The sequence below is a fragment of the Volvox carteri genome (assembly GCF_000143455.1).
Source record: "Volvox carteri f. nagariensis unplaced genomic scaffold VOLCAscaffold_80, whole genome shotgun sequence".
NCBI classification, from domain to species: Eukaryota; Viridiplantae; Chlorophyta; class Chlorophyceae; order Chlamydomonadales; family Volvocaceae; genus Volvox; species Volvox carteri.
In genome coordinates this window covers 459416-472016 of record NW_003307623.1, presented here as the reverse complement: position 1 = coordinate 472016, position 12601 = coordinate 459416, and the positions used below count along the sequence as shown (strand labels likewise).

Sequence of the window (12601 nt, the reverse complement as noted above, 5' to 3'; positions counted from 1 at the left end):
AGATACATACACAAATATATATATACATACATGCATACAAGTGTATGGTAACACGGAAGGCGGCATACAGCAACAGGTGATCGACCACCGAAGGGTGGGAGATAAGGCGATGTGAAGAAAGGTGGTCGGCGCGAAATCGACTAGGATCTTAAATCCCACCAGTGTTGGACCCCACGGTGTGAAGGGGGGGGGAGGTTGGCCTTTCCAACAAGCTTCGGAGTCTCACCCAAAGCTAGGGATTATCACATTGCTCTGCTCCCATTGCCACCATAAGGCCGTACCTTCGTACATGGGTGGCGGAAGGGCTTCCCCACGCCGTTTCACCTCCGGCTCCGAAACCGGATGCCATACCAGGCCCAGTGCCGTCTCCTGGATCAGGTGTACGACAAGATCTGCGAGGGCTTTATGGCCTGCATCCCCGGGATGGGCGTTTACAAAAGTCTGGTTCCAGAAGAGGCAGCCCTCCGTCGGGCCCTCTTGCACATTGGCGGTGTAGAGAGCGTTACGTAGCGATACGGTCGGGAAGTCGTAGTAAGCCGACAGAGAGCCTGTACGGAAGTGGGGAAAGGAAGAGGACGAAGGGGCCAAGGGGCCCCCAGAGGCGCGTGAAGGCGGAGAGGGGAAAAGTTCAAGACGAAGGGGGTGGGCCGGAATGAGGGGTCGCACGGTTTCAGGATGGTGGTTGGAATAACGGTTGGGATGGCGGGTGTCCCTTTTTTCTCACCATCCCTTCTCCTAGGTCCTTAAGTAAGGAAGAAAGCGGCTCCTAGTGGCGCTAGGTAACTAGGTTTGCGGAAGAAGGGTAAGTAGGGGGTTTGCGAGTGCGTGGGCAGAAGAAAAAGGAAATCTGCTAAGGTAGGGAAGATGCGGGTCTAACGGAAAAACTAACTGCTTAACGGTAACAACCACATAACGACGCAACCCGTATGTGTCAGCGACAAACCAAACTCTAATGACCCCCACCGACGGGTACCTTGCACGTCTTCGCTGTCGCGGCGTCCACCCGCACCACCAGCAGTGCACGAAAAGCAAACATATCCATGGGTAGGTGTGGACGGCACCCACACACGCACGGTGGTCATGTATGTATGTTTGTGTAGGGAAAGGGGGAAGGGGGAAATCCATCCAGGCGGTTGCTTATTCGGGGCCAAGACAGGGCAAGAGGGGTTGGGCACGCGCTCCATTACATGTCTCGAGGCTTCCCAAAGGGGAGGGCCGTCAAACCCCCCTTGAAAGCTCATATGCAGACTTAACTTGAGGAGAGGAGGCTACTCCTTGGACGCTAGCATGGAAACATCACCTTAATTTAAACGAGTTAAAAGTTACGGAAAAAATATCGTACAGATTAAATAGAAATAGTAGGCTCTGCCAGAGCTCTTTAGCTGTTTAGAGCCGTCGTCATTGATCGGCAAAACTATTTCTCTTCGCATTTGTTAGTCGTTGTTGATGTCTAGGGAATGCGCGGCAACGATGAATGCCGGCCGGCTCGCCCGCCCAGGTTGTGTCTTGCAAGACTGTTTTGGAGACGGATGCCACCGGCGGGATTTGTTAGTTCGATGTATCTATCGGCCCCTAAACCCAACAAACTGACAGTCGGTTAGCGGCCCTTGCACGTCAGCTTAGATGGATCTGCGGGATCTCTCCGGCGGATGGCGGTGGATGACCGGTTAGCACTCTTTACCTTTCTTAAAAATCGTAACGTACAGAGGACAAAACCTACCTACACAGAAAGGTTATGGGTTGAACATCCCCGTCCTTCCCCCCCTTCCCATCCCCCCTCTCTCTCCCCCCTCTCTCATTCCCCCCCTCCCTCCGCTTCACCTGGTTGCATGGAAGGCGCCAAACGAGGAGGTCTTGATACGCGGCACCGCCACCCCCACCACTGCTGGCCAACCCGGCAGTTCCATCAGCCGCCTCAACAACCTCTCCAAGCCCATCACCGCGGTGTTGTGAACCAGCTGGTCGGCAAAGACATCATTGACACCATACCTGCAAGGCAAGGCAGCGGTACGCAACGCACAATGGCAATGCGATGTTCTGTAAGGCAGACACTAATTGAGCCTTCGCGCTACGTCACCGGCCGAAGCGGGGTGTGCGGGGCCTGCCGCTTAGGCTAATAACACATATGTTGGCCTGCCTTGTCTGTCTGTCTGTCTACCATGCGACCCACCTTCAAATGTTCTCCCCAGGGCAGCCCCCCCCCCAAACGCCCCATCCGCTCTGTCAGCCCCCACCTCCCTAATGCCGGCCAACATAGCCCCAAGCTGAAGACCCATCTACCATCTCATCCGCCCTAGCCAGTCCCTCAACCATTCCACCTAGCCAGCCCACCGCCCCTGCCACTCTCCTTACCCTCAACCCCCCAGCCCACACGAGGCCCCCCATAAGGCCCTTCCACCTCTCCCCCCGGCCCGCGGGTTACATGCAGGAGGCACTCACTCCACGAGGACTAAATCCACCTCCTGGTCCACCAGCTCCTCCAAACATAGCAACGAGTAGGTCGAGGTGGTGCCGGGCACACAGCCATTGCGAGCTGATACACGCGGCTGAGAGGTGCGGCGGCGGGAGGAGGAGGAGGAGGAGGATACAGACGACTACAGCATATCGACGGGTTGACAGGGGGAGGGAGAGGGAAATGCAGGGGGTAGAACATCAAGTGAATCTACCGAAGGGGGAAAAAGGGTGAGGTGGCCGGCCAACATCGAGGGTGTTGGTCGTGGTGTTGGTCGTGGAAAAGACTTGTGGCACCGGGCATGTGGGTAGGACAGCGACACGAGGGGGTAACGAAGGCACCCCGAAAAGCCGAACACGGGCGCGCGGCCTGAGCCCCTGGAGATGGGGTGAGTGCAGTGTAGCACCGCTCAGTACGATAGTACGGCGCCTACCAGCCAATCTGTGAAGATGGAGAACCAGTCAGTGTGGCCGCGCACGGTGGCCTCCTCACCCCAGCTGATACTGCGTGATTGGGAAACGTGGGTGCCGCTTGACTTAGCTGAGAGAAATAGTTGTTAGGAGGCAAGCGAAAGGTTGAGAGACGGGGGACATACAGGAGAGGGGACACGGATGTGAGCTTGTGGCACAATGCCCGTGCTTACCTCCCTCCCAGGACACCAACTCTCAGAGGCCGGATTCCTGATATCAGTTCGGAGACGAACTTACGAAGCCGAAGAGCATTCCCATGGTGCCCAACGGCATCCCTGAGCTGCAGCTCAGGTAAAAGAAAGCGGTAATTGAGAAGAGGTGCTAGCATGCTTGACGCGGACGAATCAAGCCCGCGTATATCTTTCTTCCATAAGATGCCCCTTTCCACAGGACAGCAATGCTGGCCCCGTGGAAGGACAGGGCGAATTATTGGAAGCGATTGCGCAACGGCAACCTGAAGCACAAGAACCGCTACTTGACTCCAGCTAATGCTCTTACACATGCTTGCTCAATCCATAACAACATTCCGAGGACGGCTACATTTTGTTGCAGATTTCTTGGGTGAATAGCAGCAAAATTACGAATTGCAGGTCGGCACACCAAGGGGATGTTTCCACTTAGGATTAACGTCACAGATTAGGGCTTAATCCGTGGCAAATGGAAACATCCCGCGGATGAGCATGCATTAGGAAGGTTACGGCTGCCGGGATTAGCGACCGTTGTACGCCCGTATAGGAGCTTTTCGCCGATTACAATTAGATTACTACATTGAGATTGTATGCGAACATCCGTCCTACTCTATAGGCGCAGATTTGGTGGAAAATGTGAACTACTCGGTGGCCGTCGAGTGTTAAATTCGCCACCACGGATGTATTATATATATATAAGTCGATAATCACGTTGTACTTATCATAATTCGTTCCTTAATCCAGACCTATGAAAAATTCCCATGGCGGGGTTAGCGGCGGATTAAAGACACCTGCGATGTTAATCCTAAATGGAAGCACCCCCTAAGTGCTCAGTTTTGTGTTAACACGCTGCAAGACGATCCTGATGAAATTGAGTGAAACCTGTGACTTGAAGGTCGGTATCAATATGGTTAGCCATCAGCTGTCGTAAAACTGCCTTTGCCGTGTTTATTAAATAAACCTCCCAGCTTCTGTAGCGAGTGCTGCTCGCCCTAAGCTGCCGTAAGTGTAAGCGATAGATTTGGGGTAGTTTGTTGTGCAATGTGAGCGTGAGCTGCGATACATTCCGCCCTATTATTGGACGGCAAAATGCACCAGTCAGCAGCCGTTTCCAGCTGTGTCCCGCCGCCCGAGGTAAAAGCTTCCCGGGCTCAAAAGAACTAGTAGGGTTCCACTTCCCTACACTGTTCATAGCCACGCTTTCGATTTGGGACACGAAGCAGGGGAGCGGCGCAGTGGTAGCAGCAAGCAACCGCAGTATGGAGATAGGAATAAGGCAACGAAGAGCCAGGGCCAGGGCATGGGTCAACTTTATTCGTTTATCCTAACTGTGTTGCTGGCTTCGTGAGAATGCGCTCCGTTTTTTCCAGTGTCATTATTTCCACCAACCGTCAAAGGTACAAAACCTACCCGGCTGGCTGATTTCGAAGCGGTTGCATGACAGCGGTACGGAAGCGCGACCGGAAGGTCGCCCATTCAGGCCATTCGGAAACCCTTCGTAATAAAACTAAACCTAAGGATAAGGCAATCAGCTTGGATGCAAGGAGGCGGACCAACAGGCGCACATCGACCGAACGCATTGGAGACCACAAGAAGCCGTAAGCGAAGCCAATAAATATTCCTATCATACCATCCAAGTACTTACCGCCGCCCCGGACCCAAGACCGAAACCTTACGGACCAACCAATGACCCTCCCACCCACAACAGTAATGGGATGTGGTGTGGCCTGATTAAACATTGGGATCGGGTGTAAGGCTGGACGCAAAGGCCCACTTCACGCTAGTCCGGTACGGAGCGATGAGCATTAGCATTCAACAAGCATTCAGGCGCATTATTTCCAAGAAAGTCTGATTACCGTTTCTAATCTTTGGTTGCATTGGTTCTGCGACGGCCATGAGGAAAGGCAGCCTCCTAAGTCTTTCTATAGCAGCCTTCGTGTGTATCCAAGCGTGGAGCATACGCTGTAAGTGAAACGTATCGGGCATTTTATGTTTTCCGATATTGGATGGACTAAGTATCGCTACCTAAGCTTAGTGCAAGGATATGAAGTAAGCTAGTTGGTCTTCGCTTATACAATTATTATAGCATTATTGGATCGGCAGTTAGCTAGGACAAAGCGGGATAGCCCGAAAGGGTGGGTGCCTAGGGGGGCCCATTGGCCCCTAGCTAGGTGCAGATTCGTTCCTAACGAGCAAGACTACTATTAAAATACTGCACCAATACTGCTCTCTGGCTTGCTTAATAGCACCTGCTCCTGGCTATGACCGCGATGCTTGAGGGCTGTCGGCTGTTGTGATCGGGTCGCGACCCCGCGGGGTCTAGGGGCCCATTACTACAGGGTCGGAATCTGCGGACCCCGCAGGAAACCCCTAGACACCCCCTCTGCCCCAATGGCCACCTCGAGACCCCTTGTGGGGTAACTGCCTGCCTGCTCCTCCCTCTGCAAAATGTATATCCTGTATAGGCTGTGCCCTTGTATGTTGGGCAGGTAGGGAACGTCTGTACCTATTATACTAGGACACCATGTCTACGGGATGAAACATGTTACTGATGCTGCTTGGCCGGCGGCTGGCAGCGGTACTTGCATGTCGTCATGGAAAGTGTAACATTGAACCATCCTTTCAGAAGGTTGCTTCCTTGTTCTGTTATGCCTTGTGTGGGTGTACATACGTACAGGTGATGCTGCAAGGAGCCTAACCGCTGCCCCCAGCAATGTAACCGTCTACAAGACCCTGTACGACCTGATGTCCGCAACTCCCAAGCTGCGTCCCATGCTGGGTGTATTCAACTACACGGGGCTGCTTGGCGTGCTCAAGGATCCCAACACCATGATAACCTGCTTCCTGCCGTCCAGCGAGGTGTGTGGTGATGCACTCTAGCTATCTGCCTGTCTGAGTTGGGCGTAGGTTACTTCGGGTTTCATGCATGCATGTATGTGCCCACCTAATCATATTGCAGATGAATTGTGTTGAAGCAAGGTACAGATAGACAGGCTGTGAGTAATAAGCAAGCGGCACAAAATGGAGCCTCTACATGATATCGTAGTGGATACTAAAAAGAGAGTTACCCTACACACCCTACTGTAGCTGTCCTAAAAGCCCATGTCATGGCCCACGTCATCAGGCTGGTACATTTACGATCGTGATGAACAAAAGGTAAGCAGCAGCAGCAGCAGCGGCAGCAGGACTGCTTGCATACACTTCGTGAATTTTGTTCATTATCCAGTACTCGACCCGCCTACCTAGGCCTGTTGCCACACACTTCACTTTGCAATGTGTTTCTCTCTTTACTTCGTCCCTGTGATTGATCCTATGTATGTATGTATGTTTGTATTGCTCTGTGCACGCTCATTAATATACGTTCATCATAGGTATACGACATAAATAAATGGTACTCTTGGGACAGCTGGACCAAGCCCGGAGATCAGAAAGGCCGCTTTGTGTGGGGTCTACTTCTGCAGCACTGTGTTGATGGACAGAAGGCCCTCACCCTCAAAAAGCTGAACGAAGACATCTACTACACGGCCCTTCCTCAAAGGTGGCAAACAACGTTCAAGATATTAAAGTTCAAGTGCGTTCTTAACAATGGGTTCGTTGTGGAGCTGCAGCTTGCCATATATGTGGGTGATGAACTCCCTTGCAAGTTGGTGGACTTTGCTCGTTTTGTGTGTAGGCAGGGCGGGACGTCAGTAAAGGTTTGATAATCTATTAACATTAGTCGCGCCGTGCAGGCACCAGCTGATAAAAGACACCGTCTTCTATGGCGAGGACGGAGTACCTGGCAAAATCATCAAGGCAGACCTGAAGGGTGGAAAGGTAGGTCATGTATGTGTAACCCAGTGCTGCATGGAGGTTTGTTTCATGTTCAAAAGATATGCTGGTATCACTTCCTATTGCAGGCAAGATTGTTGGTGAGGCAATCTTAACAATTGTGCATTCACAAGTGATTGGCGAACATGTATGTTTGTATGTGTAGACATGCGAGCAGTGATTTTTGGGTGGGGCCCCGGGGCCCCGACCTGTAGTATTGCCCATGTCCGTGTGGCCGTGTGGCCGTGTGTAACGGACCAAACTTAACATCTCGCCCAGCTGAAACGCGTTATTGGTAATATATTGCATTCCCTATCGCAAGGTATCTCGCCTGTAGCCAACAAAAATCGTATGAGCACAAACAAGTTTGGCTGCTTCCATTGACCGAGGTCAAAGTCACATCAGCGCCCCCTCGGGCTAAATTTAATCTCAAAAGGTCCCGCGTATGTCATATTGGATTCTGAGGTGACGGCGTTTGATAACTTGAACACCCAGCTTGTGTTACCTTTTGCCCGCAAGGGCATTCCGACCAGCAGGCCGACAAATTTGCTTTCATTTCTCTATGAAATACACAAGCTGCTCGTCTGTACATTTACTTTAGCCAATGCTCGGGGCCTCCGGAGACTTGCGGTGTGCCGTGACGAAGCTCGCGGCTGTGGGGCGGATTGCTGAAGCCGCTGGCGCTTCGGGGATAAACATCACAGACAGCACCGGACTTCACCCAGCTTGCATTACCATTTGCCCGCACGGGCATTCCGACTTGTGGTCTGCCGCACTGTCCATGCGGCATGCACCCGGGATGGATGCGAATCGCGTGGAGCCTGCAGGCGGTGCTGACGATTCCGCTGGTGCAAGCTTAGATCCCACAGCATCAGCACTGCTGCAACAAGCACATCTCCCACCACGTTGACACTACCCTAGCTACCGGCCTGTACGGATGCGGGGGCCCCCCGCCCTTTTCCTGGCTTCGAGGAAGCCGACACCCGACTTGTCGTTCATGTGTGCACTCTTCATGCACATGCGTAGATAGTTCTGGCAGTGTTTGTGAGCAATAAGTAAAATTGACCAAGCAAAGGCCCAAAGCAAGCAACCGCATAGCAAATCACAGGCTGTCACCCGCCGCTGCAAACCACAGCACACTAGGACTAAACCGGTTCATCATGTACCAGCCCCTGCTGCTGCTGTCCAGCCACTTCCTCAGTGCGTCACGGAACGGGAACGGGAACATGCCCAGGTCGAACAGCGCTAGGTCGAACATCCACACACACAGTGCTAGGTGCTCGTCCAGGCGGTTGCAGGTGGGGTCCTGCAAATACCCCATGGCCAAGAACCGCCACTCATCCTCAACTGACCCCGACACCATCACTAGCACCAGCTGGCCCAAAGCCAAAAACTCCGTCAAACCGCCAGCGAGGGCCGCACAGTTGCTGATGGCCTGCCACACCTGTGCTGTGGGTGTGTCATTGCGCAGCACCCGGTGATCATGCTTGGATGTGGGTACGTCTAGGTCCACTGCTGCTGCCTGCTGCCTCTGCTGCTCGGTCTGCTTTCACGCTCCCCTGAGGCGCTGCCGTGCAGCGAGCTGATTTATGCTAGCGCTGGAGGTGAACAAGGTCGCCTGCTCATCCAACAAGGCGCCGTCCAGCATCGGTGGCACCTTGCCAGAGTTAGCGTCCACCCACTCACGGCAGTAGTAGTCCTTGAGGATCTTCAGCTTCACCTTAAAGTCGGCTGCTGTGGGCCTGTTCTCCCAGTACTCGCTGTAGACAATCAATGCTGCCTCCAGCAGTGGATGCAGGGGAAACCATGAAGTCAGCTCACCCATCAGCTCCTCAACCATGGCTGACATATCCTCCTGCACCGACTTCATGACCTGGGCCAGGCAGTCCGGTGTCAAAGGCAGTGGCGTGCGGTCTCGGCCAGTGTGAGGAGGATCAGTGGTGAAGGGGTAGAAGCCGCTGCTGCCATACATCAACCAGATCTGCTCCTCCTCCGGCATGTCGGGATTGAACTCCCAGGCGGTGCCCTTGATGTCTCCATCGACTGACAGCAGCTCCTTGAAGTCCCCGAACCCCACGGTGGTGTAGTGGGTCTCTGGCCTGAGGTACATCTCATGCAGCCGGTCCTTGGTGTGCTGAAGTGCCTTGGCCAGCTCACCAATTTACAGCCCACGGCGGGCATCAGCGCATGCATCGAGACATACAGGCGGGCGTCCTGTAGTGTGTTTTACAGCTTCTCCTCCTCCTCCTCCTCCTCCTCCTCCTTGCAGAACAGTGGCAGCAGCGCTGGGTACTCGGCCAGCAGGGAGGCCGCTGGCTCTCGTGCTCAGATCGACCTCGTTTCCACGATGCACTTCAGCTGGTTGCCATCCATTCCTGCAGCCTTGGCCACATCCTCAAACGTGCTCACACGTTTAGCACTGCCCGAGAAGTAGTTGTAAATGTCCTTGATGACGCTCACAATCATCTTGACGACCGGGGCTTTTTTCAGCGTGGCAACAGTGAGGTCTGTTTGGTGTGCCATGCAGTGGATGCTCAGCAGGAACGGTGCAGTCTGGCTGAGCCTTCGGCCTCCATGTTCAGTGTATTCAGCACCAACTGCGTGATGTTCTCAGTGTCTGGTGTGCCTTGTACATGCGCCAACTGTGGGGATCTGTAGCTCCCCTCAGTGCCTTACAGATTCGGAATACTTTTATTCCCGTGACTAAAAACCTACTCCTCCGTTCGGACTGGAAAATTGACGGGCAAAAATGAAAAAAACACTGCCGATGGGTGCATTTCAACTGTGTTCCTAAGTAGCTATGAAGTACATGAAAGGAGCAAGGGGGTAGTAGTATTAAGATAGTACATAGGACTCGTATTAAGATAAGACTAAGTGGGGCCACTGCACGAGTGTAGCCATCTTCCTTGCTTCATTCGCTGCTTCTGTATGTTGCTGCTCCAACAACTCATTGCTAACTGCTAAAATGTTAGGTCGGAACTGCTGTTGTTAACTGCAGAGCATCATTCATTTGATCGACAATGGCGGCCAGTACCTCACCATAGCACCTCCAGATTACTACGATACAGCACTGGAGTTCGTTAAAATGTTTACAACAATTGCCTATGAGGTCTTCTCTGCAAGCTCTCTCCGCTCCTTCCTGGTGGACCCTGCACGGGGAACCGACATCACCATCTTCACACCTCACGATAATGTAAGAGGGGAACGGACCAGCAGTGCACCGCCTAATAACTGCACCTTCCAGCAGTACTGTGAGATCGACCAAGCAGTAATTATCATATTGCTGCTTTCCACCATGCAAAGTTAAAAACAAAATTATACGAACGATGTCGTTTGATGTAGATTGTGAAGGAATGATGTGTATTCCACATCATGATGCGTATTCCGCATCATACATACATACATACATGTGCTGTGTGCATCCGACCCTTGCGCTGTGTTTGGGCTTTGGCCCCCGGCTCTCGCGGCCCACAATGTAATCTAAGTCATAAATACATACATACTAGGTTAGGCACTACGGGTAAGGCACGGACCATTGCCCCCAGGAGATCCCGGGATTGAGAACTGTCAGGGTCGAAAATCCTTCTGATGGTGGAGGGTAAAGTGCCCCTAGTCGATGGGCGGTGGTGACCTGGGATAAAGTGATCTTGAGAGCTGAACAGGAATGGAGTTGAGCCGCCGTCGCTCCGGCAGATTCTGTTGGATGCCAGTGGTGGGTGCGGAACCTGAGCAATCCACTGAGAAGTTGACTAGGGTGCACCCTAGTCACGTGACAAGCTGAGGGTGCCCCGAAATACCGGGGAAGGCAGGGTTTCGCAGGGTAGCTGCCCCCCTGTTCCACACATACATACCTGCTCACAAACAACACAGATAATGGAGATGGTTTTGCACACATACACTCACACAGGCTTTCACGTCGCTCCTCAGCCAGCTCGGTATCACCAAGGCCGCTCTGTTGTCCAACACTCGCCTGGTAGACCTGCTAACCAAGGCCCACATCATTAACGGATCAGCGCTGTTCACGGGGTCATTCATCAGCTATGGAGCCCCCATCAGGCTCGACACAATGGCCGGACCGCTGAACGCCACTGGAGACCTAACCATGTGAGTGGTGGGAACATGTGTTTGAGGAAGCGCATCTGCAGCAAGCATTGATAGTAATGACACGTAGGTATGTAATGGGTTAGGTAGAAGTGTGCATGAAAAGCAAGAGATGGAGAATGGCGGCGGCCGAACATGCATATCTAACATAGACTAGTCAGCAAATGCATGCTTTTCACCGGCCATTGCTTTTGAGCCCCCTACCAGGATTTGGGTATTGCCAATGTGATGAGCTCCCAAGACCCCGCACGCCATCGCAAAACAACTGGCTGGCTGGATTCCTACCCACCTGCAGCTGTACAGCTGCACGTACATGTAGAGTTCTTTTATGTTCTATATAGCTACAAAGCAGTGTATATGTATGTATGTTGTTACAGGGTGGTATAGCTTCGCCAGCGGCCCCCTTTCCCGAGGCAGTTCGCTGCTCTCCCCTGTGAGAGGGCACCCTAATCCGTTCACCCCATCGGACTTCAGAAAGGGGGAGGAATGTATAGTAGCTGGTACACAGTACAGCACATGTATCAACTACAAGCACAAGCAAAGTGCTTGACCAGCATTTTGAGTGGCTTTTCAGAGGCCAGTTACTATGTAGTCACACTGCAAGCTTTCATTCTGCCCCTGTCTATGTATGTATGCTACATGTGTGGCTCCAAGCTACCTGTAGGTGTGCGCCTAGGAAGTAAACCTACCTGCATGCTGCTTGCTTTTCCTCTTTGCTTGGTAACAGGTAGTAGTATGCATCATGTTGTCCATACTTCATCCATACACAGGCGCCGGCAACCCACCTGCACTACATCAATATTCAGTGCTCTTCACCTCCCTCTGCTTCTCTGTAGCCCCTGTATGTATATGTATATGTGTACTGCATGTGGTTTGCCCTCCTATCCCCACTGCAGCTTTCCCAAGCGCCCGAGCTCGGGTCCTGCCAAGATGGTCATCCTGTCCAATCAGTATGTGAAAGCCGTACTCAGTGACTACGATTTTGGCGGCAATGACCGTTTTGGAGAATCACCCAATTACGTGGGGCACTTTGTGGACAAGGTGTTGCTGCCAGTCAGCATCACTGAGCTCAAAAAGCTCGCAAAGGCCAAGCCCTAGGGCTGACCATCAGGCCTGATGTAGTAGCTGTTACACAGTACAGCACACATGTACATGATATGTACATATCAACTACACTTACACACGCGAAGGAATCGCTACTAGGAACCGCTACTTGACTCTAGCTAATGCTCTTTCGCATGATAGCTCAATCCATAACAGCGAGGACGGCTACATTTTGTTGCGGATTTCTTGGGTGGATAGTAGCAAAATTACGAATTGCAGGTCGGCACACCAAGGGGATGTTTCCACTTAGGAATAACGTCACGGATTAAGGATGAATCCGTGGCAAATGGAAACATCCCGCGGATGAGCATGCATTAGGAAGGTTACGGCTGCCGGGATTAGCGAGCGTTGTACGGCCGTATAGGAGCTTTTCGCCGATTACAATTAGATTACTACACTGAGGTTGTATGCGAACATCCGTCCTACTCTATAGGCGCAGATTTGGTGGAAAATGTGAACTACTCAGTGGCCGTCGA

General features: G+C 52.5%; 3 protein-coding genes across 3 annotated transcripts; 2 read left to right on the top strand and 1 right to left on the bottom strand.

The window, feature by feature from the left end:
• Positions 1 to 1450: 1450 nt before the first annotated feature.
• Positions 1451 to 3975, bottom strand: VOLCADRAFT_107840 (uncharacterized protein; the record flags this gene model as incomplete). The annotated part of the gene is made up of 5 exons (XM_002957794.1): positions 3096 to 3975; positions 2886 to 2955; positions 2440 to 2546; positions 1822 to 1989; positions 1451 to 1514 (listed from the first exon to the last, which is right to left on the bottom strand). Exons 1-5 carry the CDS (start codon positions 3422 to 3424, stop codon positions 1451 to 1453), a joined length of 738 nt encoding a protein of 245 aa, XP_002957840.1. The 5' UTR covers positions 3425 to 3975.
• A 1583-nt stretch (positions 3976 to 5558) lies between these two features.
• Positions 5559 to 6811, top strand: VOLCADRAFT_98994 (uncharacterized protein; the record flags this gene model as incomplete). Its single annotated transcript, XM_002957820.1, has 4 exons — positions 5559 to 5586; positions 5788 to 5969; positions 6235 to 6266; positions 6517 to 6811. The coding sequence occupies 4 exons, from the start codon at positions 5559 to 5561 to the stop codon at positions 6809 to 6811; spliced, it is 537 nt and encodes a 178-aa protein (XP_002957866.1).
• Positions 6812 to 10005: 3194 nt separating this feature from the next.
• VOLCADRAFT_107839 (uncharacterized protein) lies at positions 10006 to 12169 on the top strand (the record flags this gene model as incomplete). Its single annotated transcript, XM_002957819.1, has 3 exons — positions 10006 to 10113; positions 10828 to 11024; positions 11918 to 12169. The coding sequence occupies 3 exons, from the start codon at positions 10006 to 10008 to the stop codon at positions 12117 to 12119; spliced, it is 507 nt and encodes a 168-aa protein (XP_002957865.1). The 3' UTR covers positions 12120 to 12169.
• Positions 12170 to 12601: the final 432 nt, after the last annotated feature.